Raw genomic sequence first — 19,061 nt, forward strand, 5'->3', positions numbered from 1 at the left:
TAAAAATTCAACGTTGGGGTTAAACAGGGCTTAACTGGTCTCAATAAAATTAACACATTTGTATTTTACAATTTTACCGAGTACCCGGGTACTCGATCGGAAAATCGTCCGAGTAACCGATTATCAAATATTGACCGATTTGACATCCCTAATATATATATATATATATATATATATATATATATATATATATATATATATATATATATATATATATATATATATATATATATATATATATATATATATATATATATAACTTTATAAACATCATTGCGTTTTGTATTAGATCAAATAGCTATTGAATAAAAAGGTCAAGAACGTATGTTAACGTTACAGAACATATTGATATAAAAAATAATAGTGACTTTTGATTTTTATATTTAGTGGACTGTAAGTAATTTCAAATGTAAAGTTGTACAAAAAGGTTTGGAAATAGCTAAGTTTGCAAGGAATTAAGGGCATATTTTTAGTCAATTTTATACTTAAAAAATAAAGCTAACACTCTCCATCTCCTCCCCAATAGACATGATTAATAATTAATAAAAGCTACTGATCCCTTATGCCAAGATTTTCCTCTTGAGAACAAGAAAACATTCAGCGAAAATGAATAGCTTTTGGAATCAAATTATTCCATAATCCTGTGATCATTTATAAAACTGCTTTAAGGAAAATTGATAAAAATAATGTAATTATGTTTAAAAAAAAACAATTAGTCACTTTTAAATAACTTTTATTTGAAAAGATAATCAATAAGATGTAATACATTTTGTAAGCTTTGCTCCAAAGTTGTATAACAGTATACGATTTTGCAAAAACAATCGTTATCGATGTAATGTATGAACACTTTACATAAAACAGATAAAATAATATACAACAAATCATGTAAAGTAATGATTTAATACAAGTTTGTACAGAATAATTAAACCCATTAAACAGTTTTAAAGACTTATTCTTAATAAATCTACATTAATTCTTGATAAATCTACCTCCAAGATTCGTCGCATGGACTAAGAATTTAAACCAACAAGACCTTTCTAGTGATTTAAAATATTTCAAAAATACATTTCGGATTGCAGAAAAGAGTTAACTTGGTTAGTAGTACATTGTAGCATGAGAAATAAAAGTATCCATGTCTTTATTTTCCTCACCAAAATGAAAACAAAAAATGATGATATCTCGTGAAAAAAAGATGAACAAAAACAACACAAAACAAACAATTTATCAATGCCTTTCATTTTGCAATAGAATCTGAACAATTACAACATTAGCTTCAAAGAATTATAATTTTTCTTATTCATGAAATTAAATTCTTCATGTATGCCAATAAAAAACCTTAAATAGCAATTATTTATTATTATTAATTATTTTACAAGTTACTGTTATCTCGTATAAAAATGATTTGTTTGATTATTTTTTTTTATTTCTCTTTTGGAAACCAATGTATAAAAAGAAGGTATACCTGTAAAATGAAAATGAAAAATTTCAACATTGAAAATATTTTGCATATTCATTTTTACTTGTGGTATGGGTAAATGCACAGATGCAGGAACAAATGAAGATTCAAAAATAAAAATTTTCAATAACAAATGGACTTGGATCATTTGGTACAATACACGCTGGATCCAAGTTCCTTTCTTCGTCTCTCAGTCAGTCTCTCAACCTTGTAGGTAGTAGGAATGGAGAGGTAACAGTTAATGAGATCCATTATTTTCTTTACAAGAACTTAACTATCCAGGTGAGCGTTACTACTCGTGTGTCTACTATAAAGCTAAGCTTCTACATTGTCTACATTAACTAAAGAGGTATCCATGTTGTCTCTATAAAATTCTTGTTATTTAAACTTGTTTTTGCTGCTCAGATTTAAACTAGGAGTGCATTACAAGCGGATTCATTACTATACTTCACCCGACAGTTGCCTTAATTATTTACATTTGACATATTAACATTTGAAACAACTTCCAATATAAATGTTATCTAGATTTTTGTATATTATTATAAAACCTGAGTATTTCTATGTTCGTTTACTACAATACCTATACCATATCTCCAATCCAGTCTAACATTGTTAAACATTCGTTTTTACCTGCATGTAGGATATGTGCTTCTCTTTCCAAATTATAATGAAAACAATACAGTACATTATCACTTTTTGTGCGTTTAGACCAAAATAGGAATGATAACGGTCAAAAATACAAATGACAAAATTATCATGTCTACAAATAGCATTCAAAAGTAGCCAGTTTGTAAAAATACACGTATTTGAAAATAAACATTTATTCCCATTACCAAATTTTACAGTTCTGTTACACAAATTCAATTATTGTGTGTATATTTGAACACTCATATGCACGGAATACTGAGATACTCATTAATACTGAAAATGGTGAATCAGACAAGTGAAGAATTTAACATCTGTGCCATTGGACTCAACGTATCGTTCCTTTCTATTTCCTGGAATATCACTGGTATATTGTCAAAATCAAACAAAAGCTTTCCCCACGTGTTGATTCCAAATGTAAGAACAAACACGGAAATGATGTTCATCATCAATCCAGCAGAGGCCTACGAAGAAAAATATGTCACGTTTGTATCTTGAATGAAAAGCGTTTTTAAATTATCTCTTCTTGAAAGCACTGAAAATTCTTTTTAAAAGAATAATGATTTCGATTAGGCATATAAGCAATTGGGCATATAAAGAATTTTTAAATAAAAACTAATTTTTTTAGCTTCTTAATTCTTTAAAATCATGGAAGAAATGATACAATTTTGTTCTGAAAATCAATATTATCTTTTTTATATACAGGGGTCCAAATAAAAATATCAGTTCATTGAATTACAAACCATATCAGGAATAGTAAGAAATCCGTGTGAAAACACGATTGCACTTGGAGGTGTCGCCACAGGTAACATGAAGGCGAAGGAGCACGCTACAGCTGCCGCCATCATCAGGTATAGAGGATTTAGACCAGCAGTGATGGACTGTTATAGGAAAGACACGTTAGTTTTATAAAATAGTAGTAAAAACTTGTTTTACTTATTATGTTACTCTTTGCACAAAAAAGTGATAGCATAGTTTTTATTTTTGTCTGATTGGATTTCTCTCGCAGGTAAAAATAGACGTTTTCAACGCCCGATAACTCTGCTATTTGTGCATGGATTTTGATGCGGATTTTTGCAAGGGGTTTATTACGACCAATTCTTTTTATCAATTCAATTTGCCCATCCACTGCAGGTAATCTTTAAGTCAGTCGAGAAAACACACTTTTCAAGCTCCCTTTTTGAAATTTTTAAACCTACATTTTTTATGCTGCTTGAAATGTTTAAGGTAAAGATAATGAACAGTGACAAATCTCACATATATCCTTAATATGCAATACAAATCGAGAACCGGGGAAAACCACGGGCTCTTGAAAACAGATCAGGTCCCTAGGAGGATTAAGCATCCCCCGTAGACCTGTCATACCCGCCGTGAGCCGTCTTTATTGATCAAGTTAACGGAGTTATCCGTAGTTAAAATAAGTATGGAAAAAATGATCTTACAATAGGTATGAAATATTTAAATCAAAATTTGCCCCAAAGATAGGTTTTATCACAAGGTCATTATAACAACCATGGCTTGGCAAAATATCGACTAAAATGAGATTTTTGAAACATCTGTAACATAAACTTATCTGTTAGAAGCAATTGATCATACAAAAAAAGCTATTGAGAACTGGAGACAAAAACATCATATACAAGTAATAATGGATTATTGCTGCACAAGTATGGAAAATTAATGATGGAAAAGCTAAAATTATTCTATCTGTCAGATTGTCTTCTCTTCATTCGACTACAGTCCAGCTGACACATCATTACTAGTGTTGTAATCGTAGTTTAAAATGACGACCTAAAACAGTCATACTGATAGGTCCAGAATTTGGGGAACCCCTATTATTTTCAAATGGCGAGAGAACTTCATTTCAGTCATAGATTCCATCGTGGAGATAGGTTGAATATGAAAGGAAAGACCCCCAAACTCTGTCAGAATGAATAAAGAGTTTTAGAAGTAAATTAAAGAATCGCATTAGACAATTAAAGGGGAAATTATAAATCCTCTCCTACCATTTCCAGTAGATGACGTGACAAAGGGATTAGAAAGACTACATAGCATTTATGGTGTGGTTCCAGTTGATTAAGCTTGTAATAGCGAGCGAAGCGCCGCTCGTCACTGCGAGCTCTTAAAGCAACGCCTGGGCGAAGAGAAAATTCGGACTTTGCACATTGATCCAAATGAATTTCTTTCCGCAGTTACCTGTGGTCCCATAATGCTTAGCGAATTGCATCTCGTCGCAAATTACGTTCTCGCGGTAGCAACAAAAATTCAACAAAAAATAAAATCACCTTGATTTAATGGATATATAGCAGATAAATACTAGATTAAATGTTCTTGATTAAAATTAGCACTGACCAGACTCCGTTTTGGTAATGCAACATTCATACGACGTCATATGACGTCAAAGTCTAGGCGTAGCAAATGTCACGTGCGGTTTGACGAGCCCGATCTAAATTAAAACTGAAAGGTATCTGCGCTCGCCTAACGGTCGCACCGTCAACAAATTAATACAGTCTTTGTTTGTAAGGCTCGTAAGACTCATTGATTCAAGTGCATTTTAGACAGCTTTACCATCATCAACTTCCCTTCTTATGTAGTAATCTTCCACTATCACCTGCATATGGTGTTTATGTCTCCAAAATTAATTCGGTACGCAAGAACATGTTCTAAACACGATCTTTTTTTTTAATCGAGGCAAGCTACTGACAAATAATTGATGTTTCAGGGTTTTCAACGCAAATTCTATGGTCGTTATAATTACTTTATTTTCAAGTGCAGCATTTCGTTGGGTCATATTATGATTAACATATTAGACCATTGTTTTATACCAATTTTGACTGCGAATTACTCTGTTGGATGTGACCGGTCAACAGGGGATGCTTACTTTTCCTAGGCACCTGATTCCATTTCTGGTGTTTACAGGGGTCCGTGTTTTTTCTCTTTTTACAATTATCGCGTTGTTAATGGGATTTTTGAGATTGATAACTGTTCGTTATCTTCACCTTTTACACACTTAAGTGTTTAGTTTAACTTTGACATTCTATATTAAGAAAAACACTCATGTAAAGCAGATGAAGCAGACTCAATAGTGTCATCAAATTCGAGTTCACTAGGATGTATCGAGTCTACATATAACTAATAATGAAGATTGTTAATTTATAACACGTCATTAATATGATATAAATGTCGATTTTAAGGTCACAACAAGATTTCTCTTCCTCTCAAGTAGGTTTTTGAATAAATTTTGCTTCATAAGAATACAAAAACAGTCCGACTAATGAGGAGCACAATAAGTGCCAATCGTAATTACAACAAATTGTTGGAAGACCTGGTATCCAAAGACTACATAGATGTTGTCGACGAGAAACTCGATTATCGTTTTAACACAAACTTTAAAAACTTTTTGGTAGAAAGAATGATTATTAACAAAATATTTTTACATAATTATCAGAAAATTTCCGAGTTCCAATTTTGTTGACAATAATGTCAGAAAGCCTGGTGTTTAATTTATTGTGAGGAAGTTGAAGAAAATATTATGATTTCAAACGTTTCGATGCATTTGATTTTGGAGAAAATAAGAAATTCTTAGAATTTCTAAACGTTCTTTGGGTTTTTTAGCAATATTTGATTTACACCACTTTTTGAGTATATTGTAGCACAATACTTCTTAAGAATCTCCTAACAGCAGTATTTTTTATGAGGAATAAAGGAAGGGTTTGATAGAACATTTCAGGATTCTACAACGTGTCTTTGTTATGATTTTTATAAAGTTTTAGAATCCAGTATAGGTATGGTAGCTCACATTATTTTCGTTGACTGGAATGTTAACAGTATTTAAAACTGAAACATGATTTGAAGAATTTTATCCTTTATGATTTTTTTAACTAAATCGCTAAAATAAATGCAATTTCTTCAATTCCATCGCCGGAACATTGTTTAATAAGATGTTTTCATTACAACTTCAGTTGATATCTAAATACTCTACAGCATGTTCTTGCGTACATACCAGTTCTTGTAATATCGGCATTAGCAGTGTTGCCGTGGCTGTGTTGCTGGTCACTTCTGTCACTGCGGCCACTATTAGACTAACGACCAGACACAATAGGAATGGACTGTAAACAGACAGGAAGTCCAGACTGTCCCCAAACCATTTCGATAGACCTGAACGCTGTTGAATTTAGATACAAATTAAAAGAAATGGATTGCTGGATGGGTAAAAGGTAAAATCTATGAAAATTAGTGGAGTTTTTTTTTTTAAATTCAAATACATGTATAAACACAATAATGATTATTTTTTAAAATAGCTGTAGCCTTTGTTTTGTTTTTGGTTTTTTTATGCCCCCGTATCGAAGATTGGGGGTATATAGTTTTTGCCCTGACCGTCCGTCCGTCTGTTTGTCTGCCTGTCCGCAAAAAACTTTGACCTTGCCTTAACTTTTGATTGGTTGGAGCTATCGCTTTCAAACTTCATATATGTATTCCTTGTGGCAAGCCCTTTCTTTGGATACCTACAACTTTGACCCTGTGACCTTGACCTTGGAGTTTGACCTACTTTTGAGAAACTTTAACCTAGGTCATAACTCTTGAACAATTGGTGCTTCGGCTTTCATATTCTATCTGTGTATTTCTTGGGAGAAGGCCTTTCCTTGGACACCATTAATTTTGACCATTTGACCTTGACCTTGATGTTTGACATACTTTTGAAAAAAACTTTAACCTTTTCCATATCTATTCAATGGTTGTTGCTAGGGCTTTCATATTTCACAGGTTTATTCCTCGAGACAAGACCTTACTTTGGGTACCAACATATTTGATTTGCATTTTAGAAAGTTTAACTTTTGCTATAAGTTGCCATACGGGGGCATCAGTGTTTCACAAACACATCTTTTTTTTTTTCTATTTACTATCACGGACAATAATGATTTAAGGCAGCAAAGTAGATGTCATTTGTTAACAATATAAAGTGAAGCAAAAATAAATGTTCTCGAAAAATAAGAGGATTAAGACAAATAGATTTTTCTTTCTAATTTACAAAGTTTTTAACTGATGCATTTTATGTGTTCTATTGCAATGTATAAGTATTAGAAAATCACTAGGTACACTTTCAGACACATTATATATATCTTCTCTAAGCATAAAGTTGATGGATAAGTTTAAGAATATTAAATAATTCTCATAATATATTTTAAGCACACAATCACGAAGCAATTCTCTATCGTCAAAATCAACTTTCAAAAACAATCTCTTTTTCACCATTTCAAAACTTTAATTACTGAAAAAAATAAATAGATAATTCAATAAGTTTTTAAAATACATAAAAATTAAAATCGAAATATAAATGTATCGCAGAATCTTACTGTGCTGGCTTTGGCGAGAGCGAATCCTCCGCCAAGAAGAACGATAACTCCCCACGGTACTTTCTGGACAGTTTTCTCCCAGGATAAAAGAGGAGTATAGCGATTTTCACCTTAAACGATATTTCCGTTATTATTCCTCCTGTTATTTTAATTTGTTCACGAAGAATGTTGAGACTGATATAAAAAAAACTTTACCTGGCTTTCTTGTACAGAATACAGCAGGCATTTTAGCAGGAAGAATAAAAAGAGATACTGCAATCAGCATGGCTGGTGTGGAATCAGTTATAAATCTGTAAGAAATACGACAAATATAAAACTCCCTGTAGTGTATGGTCAATACCTGCTGTATAAATAATAGTTAATACCTATAGTGTATAGTCATCCCTGTGGTATATCTATCGTATACCTATCTTATACCATATAATATTTATATTTCCAACTGTTTCGTCACTGAAAACTCTCAAAAGTTAGGTTTGTGATTTCTCGATAATTACAATTGTAGGTAAATTTCCAAGTAAAAGGTGCAGTACATAATACACATGTCAATCTCTGGCGCCTGTCTTTGTATCTGACGTCAGTGGGCAGGGGGTATGGAAATTAACATGGAATGTATTGTGTATTTCAAATCTATAAGACAGCATTTTTTATTTATATTTACACTTTCATTTTACATATAAATGTAAATATAAGGTAGATCGTGGCGCAATGGTTGGAGCGTTTGCTCTAGAGTCGCGGTGTAAGGAACTGATCCTTACGTCAAGGGTTCGAATCCACAGTGAGACGTGGAAACCGATGAAATCGTATAAACCGAGGTCCCCTGTTGCAGTAGGTGCTGACACGAAAAAGATCCCTCATTGCTCAAAGGCGATAAGTGCCAACTACAGGTCTAAATTTGCAGCACACCATCGGCAAGTGATGGCGTCTCAATACGAGTAAAAAATTCTCGAAGGGACGTTAAACAACCAAACAAAACAAAACGCGAGTTGGAAACGTCTGATAATTTATGCAAATTATAGTTTCAAAATATTAAGTTTACAACTGTCTTTGAAGCCTACGTGAATCTATTGTAAAACAAAATGGCGACAAAAAACGGATTGTTTGTTGAAATTTTCACTTCGTATCTTTAACTGGGATAGCCGTCACGGTAGCTCAGTCGGTAGAGCGCTCGCTCCGTGATCGGAAGGCCGTGAGTTCGCATCTCGGCCGCGACTGACCTAAGTCGATAAAAAAAAATAGGTAGCAACTGTTCCTTCGCCAGGCGCTCGGCACTTTGAAGTGCAAGTTGCGGGTCCTTCGGAGGAGACCTTAAAAACCGACGCCCCGTGTCACGGCAGGCGTTGGCACAATAAAGATCCCTCACTGCTCAATGGCCCTGAGTGCCGAATAAAGGTCTAAATTGGGAGTCCTTCACCGGTATATGGTGACGTCTCTACATGAGTGAAAAATTCCCGAATGGGACGTTAAACAACATACAACCAATCATTAACTGGGATAATATAATACCGAGAATATGTGATGTTTAATGATATTTTGAAAGATATTTTATTTAATATGACTAGATGAAACCCCGCGCATGCGCATGAATTTATACCACTACTGATAGAAAAATTCCAATAATATATATATTTTAGTTTCTACTGACAGCCTACAGGCTTATAGCAGGAAGAAATACCTTGTTCAAAATCCCGCAGGCGTAGATGTACGTATCAACCAACCCACCCACCCCCCTTTTTTGTAAAAACTTGAAAATCACAATGTTATTAATTGGCGTTTATTGTGAAACCTGTCATACTAAGTTATGGATATTGTACCTATGCTCTTATTTCATTTCCGTCAAGGATAAAAGCACCGAATATGCACATTTAACTGATAAATTGATTTGGGGGGGGGGGGGTGGGAGGGGGTAAAAATTTACAGGTACTTGGGTCTTGGTTTATGAATATGTATGTACCTTATTGATATTTTAAAAAATGTACTTTACTCTTTTTACATATCAATAAGGTACATACATATTTATAAACCAAAATCCAAGTACCTGTGTAAAAATTAGCTTATAACACCGTATGAATAGGCCGAGTATTTGATACAAAAGACTGTATTCAGAAAAACCAGAAGTCTCTGACGAGACTGTACCTCTACTGGTTGTACTTATAAAAGAAGATAAAAGTAGCACTTGCATGGACTTGAAACTTTGCAACAGCAATAAATAGAATAATCATCCTTGGTTTTGTCTCTCTTTGTGGCAAGATTTATTGCAATCAGACTAAAACTGTGGGAGGAGTAGCCTTTTAAAACAATTTTACAGAAATTTCGATTTAAGTAAGCATGCAACATCATTCAACAAAATCAAAAAAACAAATATGACAATTATGTATCTCAGTGTAGTCTACTTGTATGCCAAACTATACTGAAATCAGACAAAAAGTGTAGGAGGAGTAGCATTTTGAAAGTATTTCAAGAAAATTTCAATTTTTAGTAATCACGGCAACACTGTTCATCGAAATCCAAAACTGGTACAGAGAATTATGTATCTTAGTGTAGTCTACTTGTGTGTCAAGTTTTACTATAATCAGACCAAAACTGTAGGAGGAGTAGCATTTTGAAAGAATTTCAAGGAAATTTCTGTTTTTAGTAACAATGGCAACATCGTTCATCGAAATCAAAAACCGACATATATTTATTATGTATCTTAGTGTAGTCTACTCGTGTGCCAAGTTATACTGAAATCAGATCAAAACTGTAGGAGAAGTAGCGTTTTGAAAGTATTTCCAAGAAATCTCCATTTTTAGTAACCATGGCAACACCGTTCATTGAAATAAAAAACCGATACACAGAATTATGTATTTTAGTGTAGTCTACTTGTGTGCCTTGTTATATTAAAATCAGACCAACTCTGTAGCAGTAGTAGCATTTTGAAAGTATTTCACAGAAATTTCTATTTTTAGTAACCATGGCAACACCGTTTATCGGAATCAAAAACTGATATATAAAATTATGTATCTTATTATAGTGTATTTTTGTGCCAAGTTATATTGAAATCAGATCAAAACTGTAGGAGGAGTAGCATTTTGAATTTTTTACACAGAAATTTCTATTTTTAGTAACCATGGCAACACTGTTCATTGAAATCAAAAACCGACACAAAAAGTTATGTATCTTAGTATAGTCTACTTGTATGCCAAGTTATATTGATATCAGACCAAAACTGTAGGAGGAGTAGCGATTTGAAAGTATTTCCCAGAAAGTTTTGATAATAACTCAGTGATTATGTTTTATGATATAAATAAACGATTGCTTGTTGTCAGTTTCATTAAAAATTGAAATTGTTCGCCTCGCCCAATACAGATTTCCATTTCGCACCTGGATTACTCCGTATTAGGTCCAAAACTAACTGTATAGCGAATAATACCTTGGTATGTAGTCAATCCCTGTAGTACAGGGCAATACCTGTAGCATATAGACAGTACTTATACAGTTAAAGTATATAGTCAATACCTGTCTTTAAAAAGGTTTCCCCAACCTGAGATATTTGGTGGTTCCCGAAAAATCCACAAAATTGCCAAACAGGCAAACATCACACCTACCAAGCATTCTGCAAAGCTGGAAATAACATATGTTTATGTACCATTTAGAATCAAACAAAAATACATATTCAGTTTTTTTTTCAGGCAGCAATAAACTTAAGGTTTAAGAATCTGAAAAAAATCAAACATCAGAGTGTTTTTAAAAAAAACGACCAAGATCAACAATTTAAGCGGTTTTTAACATCTTGCCAACCTAATAACTATATCTAAAATTGGTCGTATATACCATTTAGGAAAGTCTTTCGCAAAACTTGTATTTTGGTCTCAGTCTTAAGTCCTATTGTAAAACATATTTCTAGCATTATAAGTTGCTCAAATGCATGTTTTTTCAATAAATTAATGTGAAGATAACGAACATTGATCATTAACAAAAGTCAAACAATACAAAGTATGAGCAGAGCGAACACGGACCTATGAAAACAGAGGTGACATGGAGGAGTAAGCATTCACTGCCAACCGGTCACACCCACTGTGTGCTCCCTGACATGATCGAGTATTGTCAAATTTTCAATGTGAAAATACTGGCCTCACAATTTATATGAAAGATGTAAGTCAACATTTGACTGCTGTAAATACTTTCGTGAGGAGTAAAGAGGCTTGGTAGAGCATTAAGCTAAAACCCGCTATGTATCTTTGTTTGCTAAAATTTCAATCATCTGTCTTGAGTAGTTGATGATAAAAATTGCGACGGGAATTTGGTATGGACAAACGCATGGACAAACAGGAGTTGACATCGGATTCGTACAAAAATAAATCTCACCATATGGCATGCCTAAACAACGTCTGTGCTAAAATTTCAAGCATCTGCAATGAGTAGTTGCTGAGAAAACTGCGACAGATATTTGTTATGCACAGACGCCTGGACAAACAAAGATACATAGCGGGTTCTAGTAAATGCTCTACCAAGCCAGTTTCTTTACACCTCGCGAAAATATCAGCAGCAGTCCAGTGTTGACTGACGTCTTTCATATAAACTGTGAGGCCAGTAATTTTAGCAGACTCTTTGTTTAGGCATGCCATATTATGGGATTCATTTGTGTACGAATGCGTTGTCAACTTTCTGTTTATCCGTATGTCTGTCCGTACCAAATTTTCGTCGCATCTGAACTTAAGAGCATATATTCACATCAGAGTGGGGGTATTACTACTGAGCATTGGCTCACAGACTTCTTGTTCATGTTTGACCCATTATCTTTCATAATCTTCAACAGTATTCATAATATTTATGAAGTTTTGTCGCCAGTTGAAAGATCGGGGTTCCTTTAATTAATTACGGTCCTATTAAAATAAGTGATTGAAGGCCTCATTGTTAGCTATTAATGACGTATTCAGCAGGACTATAGTTATATGGTGAAGAAGAACATGAACACGTAGGAGGATTGGGTTTCAAATGTTAGATATCTAGGTATTGTAGAGGGATATTTCATAATTAGAAAGGTCAATGAATTTGTTAAAAAAAAATACAAGGTGTAGCTTTCAACTTGTAATAAGATGACACACAAGAATTGACCCTTTGTGATCAAGAATATTACTTATGTTTATGACGTCAATTCCTTTGTTGGCAAATTTAAGTTTAAGGAACAGACGGATTTCTTGAGAATTCTTGTCTTCCGCAAACACGTGGCGGCTTAAAAAGCCTATGATTGGCAATATCTATAATCACTGAATCCAGTCGATATTCTGGTGTTAAAGAATCCAAGTATGGACTTTCTTCAGCCAGTATAAAGCATATAAAACTTTCAAAGTGACGGAGTAAAATTTACAGACGTAAAAAGAAGAAAAATGGGCAAATAATTTTGCAACTCCATAAATATTTTGAAAGTGGGGAAAGGATAAAGGATTATTTTAGTAATAAAATTATTTAATAATATACATGTAATTACACTTTGAATTGACATGAACATTGTACAAAATGAGCTGCATTTGGTGTGAAGACTCTTTTTCGGTATTGTAGTTAATTGCATAATCCACAGTAATTAATTCGTCAAATGCGAAATGTAGGTTAATGTGTTACTGCGTATCATGAATGAATAATATATCTTACGTTATTCTGCCTAGATCCCTGAATTCCTTGGCTATAATTTCTCGCACCTGTAAATCAATCGCGGACTTTTCTTTCCTGAAGCACTCACAGGATTTACTACAAGGTAATAAATCATATGAATTAAAACATTTATTATACTTTTCTCGTGCTTTGTTAAATGAACCTTTGTGGCCATCTTTTAAATTTAATGAATAGAAATCGAAATATATTCAAACTGTGAAAACAAATCATCATATTTTATGTAAGTGTTACATCATAAGTTTAAATCTTAATTTAGTTATGTGAATCAAAGTGGCATATTCCTTAACTTTGCATATTTTGTACTATAGAAAAAAGAATACATGGTTCACAGATTTTTCTAACTGAAAGTCATATTGATTACAATAAATACCAATTTTAAAACCCAAGATTGGTATAGACATAGTCGTTCAGCAATTATCAAACAGATGCCCTCAAAAGACAGTAATACCAGCACGCAAGTGCATATGCCTATAAATGTGCTCTCTTTCGTGCCTGGGTATTCTATAATTAATAATTATCATAGATATGCATTACATTCAGATGAGGCCTACGAACCTCCTGATGTAGAAATACGTCATTTTTGGCCCCTTATTGGTCCCCCGATTTAAAATGAAAATTCTGAGATATTATTGCACATCTACAGGACACCACCAATCATATTCCAAAATATGATTTTGCTACTGCTTAAAATATGAAGCTCTGCAGCTGGGAATCAGGTTTTGGGGGATAGAAAAACTTCGTTTCTTTACCCAAATGAGCCTCTAGGATGTAAATGGGAATTCCAAAACCTTATTGCACATTTTATACTATAGCCAAATAATCTTTTGTTTTTTTTGACAGATGGCGTCCTGCATGTGCAATAACGATCTTTTTCTACAAGTATCTGGTTCTCAGAACTCCTCTCAAATTGTCTATCACATTTTATACAGAAACCAGATTGTTAATTGTAGTGTCCTGTAGATGTGCAAAAAGGTTTCGAAATTTTCATTTTATTCCTGGGGGAAAATAGGGAGCTGAAAATTGGAAACGCCCGTTTTACGCCAAAACCTTAATTGCAAAATTCCTTTTTAAACAGAAATTTAATTTTCTGATTTCAGACAGGTAATGAATTTATTACATGAAATACTAAAATAGGAGGTCCTAGCGCAATAAGCTCACATAAGGATATGCTCAATTTGATACATGTATAATTTTGTAAAATATGAAAAAACTAAAACCGTGGTGCCTTCACTAGTTATCCAGGTACGAAAAAGAAAAAATTTAAAGGCAAATATTATCATTCTAGTATTACTGTCTAAGAACAGCATCTAGTTTCACTTTTAATCACATAGAACCAAAAATACGAATAGCACATCTTCGCTAGCCAATAGTTTTTTGATTCGCTACTCTCTTTACAAACCCTTGGGTCCGCTACTCACAAGGGTTTGAGAGGAGAAGAGCTTATCTGAAACCCGGGAGAAAAGCGAAACAAAACCCTTGGCTAGCAAAGCATAGTATCAATTTAAATAATTTTTAAAATTTTACCCCATGTTTGGAAAACCTCATCCTACCTGCATCTAAGAACGAAGAGGTCTAACCACAGCCATCCCAGTATCAGGGTCAGAAATGAGATAGGTAAAGCAAACAGCAGCCAGGACGTAAAGTTGATCCCCGAGCTCCATTCTACCCCATCATACGCTTTACCCGCAGTCGCAAATGCACTACAACCAAGAGCAATTGTAAATGTTTGCTCTTTGACAATTTATGGGCATTATGTAGTAAGTTGGCGAAGGATACTGTGATTCTGGTGAATTAAAAAGTTCTTGTTTAAGAGTTACAAGAAATCATTAATACTAACATACGACTGATTTTAAAATGTTCCTTTTTCTGATTTTGAAAACAACGTTTTGCAAAACACATTATATTTGACAAATCTGACATTTGTATCAAAGCATGATATGTGACTCACTCGTCTACCACGGCCTTGAATACCAGGTTAGGAGGACTTCCGGTGAGTGTGGCAATGCCGCCGGTGTTGGCAGCGTAGGCAATAGACAATGCCAGTGCTTTACTGAGTCTGCTGGTGTGATCATCCGTAGATGTGGTTTTCTTCGCTCTGTAGAGCAATACACATTATCTGATTTGTGTGTTGTGTTGAAATGACTTACGTTGGTTCTTATTTAATTGTACTCTGTACCGCTTATACCACGCCTTATGTAAGAATTCTTTGATTTCTTTAAAAGTATCAAGTCTTTAAAATTAAAAAAATATTACCAAAAAGTCATGCTAAAAACCAAGAAATTCTTGTGAGTATTTATTTTCAAACATTTTATCCCTAAAAGGTGGTCAATATTTAAGTTTCTGGTTTAAGAATAAATGTAACTGCTGTTTGTGGAATTTCAAAATATTATTGTTATTAAAATGTAAAAAAAAAAATTGCACTTTCAACTAAACCATGTTTTGTTTATTTATACATGTAGTTTATATCATGTTTTAATTACTATGTCCCCTACCGATTGCTTTCCATAATGTTTTCGTTGCGTGATGGACAGTTGTCATTGACCTTGATTTCTTGTTCCTTGTCGTCTGATTTCAGGGTTATGGAGGTTAAAATTGCACCTTCCCCCTTCTGAATGTCAGAAATTCCATCGCTTTTTGTTGCTAGGAGATACATGTCGTCGGGGTTGTCTGCTGCAACTAAAGGTCACCAAGATGTAAGGTAACAGTGTATCAAGGCGCATAAGAAAAGAATTAGCCTAATTAACGAAGACGTCGTCTGTACGTCGTTTGTGTAAATAAAAGATGGTGCAGCAATCCAGTGTAACAGAGCTGTTAGGTAACACTCTCTCTCGTCTATGTACTAGTATTATTGTCTACTTGATTTTCTTTAGCGACAGAAAACAGTTTTCTTTGCTTATAATTTGTTTACAATAAGCTCGGAGTTTTAATTGTATGATGTTAAAAAAAACGAAAATATTTTTGCTAAAGCCTCAATATTGTCTACAATATTTACACATTCTGATTTTCTTCCTAAACACGTATTTTTCTTTATTTATTTTGGTACAATAAAACAGAGACGCTTTTAATTAACACAGCCAAATTATTCAATACTTGTATTTATCAATTCAATTAATTTTGATTAAATTGCCAAAGTATAGAATTAAATTTCTATTGCTAGTATTTTAGATTTGTGATGAAATTGGACATTTTTCAAGAAAATTGTACTCACAGTCTGCTTTCGAGGCAGATTTAACCTGTGACGTCACTGCAGCAACAATAGGAATCATCATGGCTGCAGCAGCTGTATTGCTGATCCACATTGACAAAAACCAAGTGGGCAACATGAGACCCAACATCAAACTGTAATCAAATTCATCTTTAGTGTTTTAGTTTTACAAACTCTCTTTGCTGGTCATCGTCATAATTAATTAATTAAAATTCGATTGCTGACCCTCGGAGAAAGAGAAATTGAAAAAAAGGTGCATGCATAATTATGTAAAAACGAGATATGTTTACGGCGTTACAATGGTGTGGATGCTTACAGGTTTGGCTGAGAGCCAACAAATCGGAGTATGGTCAGGGCTATTCTCACGTGCAGTTTCCATTCCTCAACTGCTACAGCCACAATGAGGCCTCCCAGAAACAGCATTGAAGTGTCCTAAATATCGGGGGCAATAACTCTTATTATGAAATCTTCCATACTTTGGCACACAGTCTTCAGATTTGTTCATTTTCCTAGGGATTTTGTTTTGTTTAAATACATTCAGATAATCGTTGTCAATCTACCAGAAATTCCACCCCAGGACGACTATGCAATAAGAATGGTAAAGTGCAGACGTATTGCATTGAAATTTGTGCAGCCAAATCAGGCGGAATAATTATCTTTTTCAGAGGGTTTTAAGCCAGTGTTTGACCTTATTATAGATACTCAATTTACTAACTGGTTGATTCTTTTCAATAGAAACAAACAAACCAAATAAAAAAAAATCCACATTTCAAAAGACTGTGATTTCATATGTTTTATTAAATATAACATATGAATGATAGTTTGCTAAATGTTCATTAGAACAATGTGAAATTTATTTATTTATTTTGGTCAATTAGCATATGCTTGCGTATTGCAGTGATTTATTGCGGCTTGTTCATCTTACCGTGACGTAACTGCTGCTGACCTCCTTTGCAGTGGATACGCCCAGCATGGGCAGCATAAATATGGGCAGAAGGGCAGTTACTGGAATAGGCAGGGCTTCCGTAAGCCAGAGGACCGCCATTACGATCATAGTGTAGCCACATCGTGTCGCCTACCAAACACATCGACAGAATCTGTACAAAGTTTTATTTTTTATCTCTTTTTTAAATATGTAAGGGGAAAAAAATATTCATAATACACTTAACAGCGGGTCTGAGCTTTCAGTCAATGTTCAAATCTAATGCTTAATCTATAACATCAAATAGAAATGAGCAGCATGCTGGGAAAACAGAAATCTGAAATAAAATTGCAGGGAAGGTCAAACGTTTTTATAACTTCTTTGTTCTGCAATATAAATTTTATTCCCTCACACGATATTAATTATTTATAAGACAATTTAAATAATAGAAGTGTATGCTTAGTAAAAAAAATTACAAAACTGTTTTAAATGAACATTTATCAAACAAGATATGATCATATATCGATTGAAATTCCTGCTGTCGCACATTGTTGTTACATGATATTCAATGATTTGAGCAAACTTGGTGTAGAAATGGTCAGTCATGCAAGCATATTGTTCTCCCCTGCATAAATGATACGCATAATTTGCAGCTCTTACTGAGAAAAATTAAATACTACAATAACAAGCTCTTGTATAACTTTAGGAAAAGATTTAAAAAGAATAAAAGAAATTTGTGTATTTGAAAGATTGAATGATAAAAATGTTAAAAGAAACAAAGAAACGTAAAAATTTACCTTGGATTCGGAGTTCAGGACCATGGACAGCGGCAGCAACGTGGCCAATATAGGCAATATGATGGACCTAAACGACAAAATGTCTTTTACAATTCCCCAAACTTTTGCGCGTGCATTTGGCATGTTTAATTTCCAAGACTGACCCACATTAATCTGTTTACTAGTTGCACTAGTGTGTGTTGTTTCGCACTGTTGATTTAGGCATGTATCCCGAATCTCTATCGACACGCATCGCCTCCTTCAGTTTCTTATGATCTAACGGTACATATAGTTTATTTCATACTAGCTGATATCAACAACACAGCTGTGTTTCTTTTCTAAACCGTGGCCAATAAGGTTCCGAACAAGAATTTTAAACTTATTTAAATCGACCACTCTTTTTTTTGCCTTGTCACAATGTCATATTGCACATTGAGGGATACTTGTGTTCCCATTGAGATAGTTCAAGGCATAGCTGCTATTAAAAATTACAGGAAACACTTCAAGTGACTGTTTCATGTTGTCTAAATATCCATGTGTGCAGGAAATCACTATGAACTATAGTGTACTACATGCTGATAGAATCAAGACAGGTCAATATAGTATCCCTGATTTACTAAAATTGAGCTTTCATTGTAATACATGCCTTACACTTTCTTTTCTTATTTCCTCGTCTTTTTTTTAATAATTTCACGCAGTGAGGTTTACATCAGAAAAAAATTAAATTTAGGTCATGTAATATTAGTGACGTGTACTGATACATAAATAGACACTGACAATAAACTGGGACACCACTGTTGTTGGCAATGTTTTAAAAAAATTCTTTGTTTAAATTTATACCAGTATTTTGAACTCTTCACATGCATTTAAATTTGACTTCTCAAACTTTTAATCAGTTTTCACTATGCCAAAATTAATACAATGTAATTTTTATTCACCACTTACAAATCTAGATATTACATTCTTATAAGATTTTTTGAAGGCAAAAACTGCTTGATGTCTCCTCATTCCACACACACACACACACACACAAACACACACCAGATTGTGACCCTGG

The 19,061-nt window shown here is 33.7% G+C and overlaps 1 protein-coding gene across 2 annotated transcripts; it reads right to left on the minus strand.

The window, feature by feature from the left end:
* Nucleotides 1-1,341: 1,341 nt before the first annotated feature.
* On the minus strand, nucleotides 1,342-18,338 carry LOC133197688 (Na(+)/citrate cotransporter-like). Of its 2 annotated transcripts, XM_061333827.1 has the most exons (14): nucleotides 18,026-18,336; nucleotides 17,232-17,381; nucleotides 16,623-16,738; nucleotides 16,310-16,440; nucleotides 15,594-15,777; nucleotides 15,050-15,196; nucleotides 14,652-14,801; nucleotides 13,081-13,176; nucleotides 10,948-11,052; nucleotides 7,648-7,742; nucleotides 7,453-7,562; nucleotides 6,102-6,263; nucleotides 2,845-2,982; nucleotides 1,344-2,565 (listed from the first exon to the last, which is right to left on the minus strand). In XM_061333827.1, the coding sequence occupies exons 1-14, from the start codon at nucleotides 18,146-18,148 to the stop codon at nucleotides 2,392-2,394; spliced, it is 1,881 nt and encodes a 626-aa protein (XP_061189811.1). In that variant the 5' UTR covers nucleotides 18,149-18,336; the 3' UTR covers nucleotides 1,344-2,391. The 2 variants fall into 2 exon arrangements, with proteins under 2 accessions (XP_061189812.1, XP_061189811.1); XM_061333828.1 differs by lacking the exon at nucleotides 10,948-11,052 and having other exon boundaries at nucleotides 1,342-2,565; nucleotides 18,026-18,338.
* Between the last annotated feature and the right edge of the window lie 723 nt (nucleotides 18,339-19,061).

The sequence above is a fragment of the Saccostrea echinata genome, unplaced genomic scaffold (assembly GCF_033153115.1).
Source record: "Saccostrea echinata isolate AGI-Se365-2 ecotype Australia unplaced genomic scaffold, CSIRO_AGI_Sech_v1 ptg000030l, whole genome shotgun sequence".
Classification (NCBI taxonomy): domain Eukaryota; kingdom Metazoa; phylum Mollusca; class Bivalvia; order Ostreida; family Ostreidae; genus Saccostrea; species Saccostrea echinata.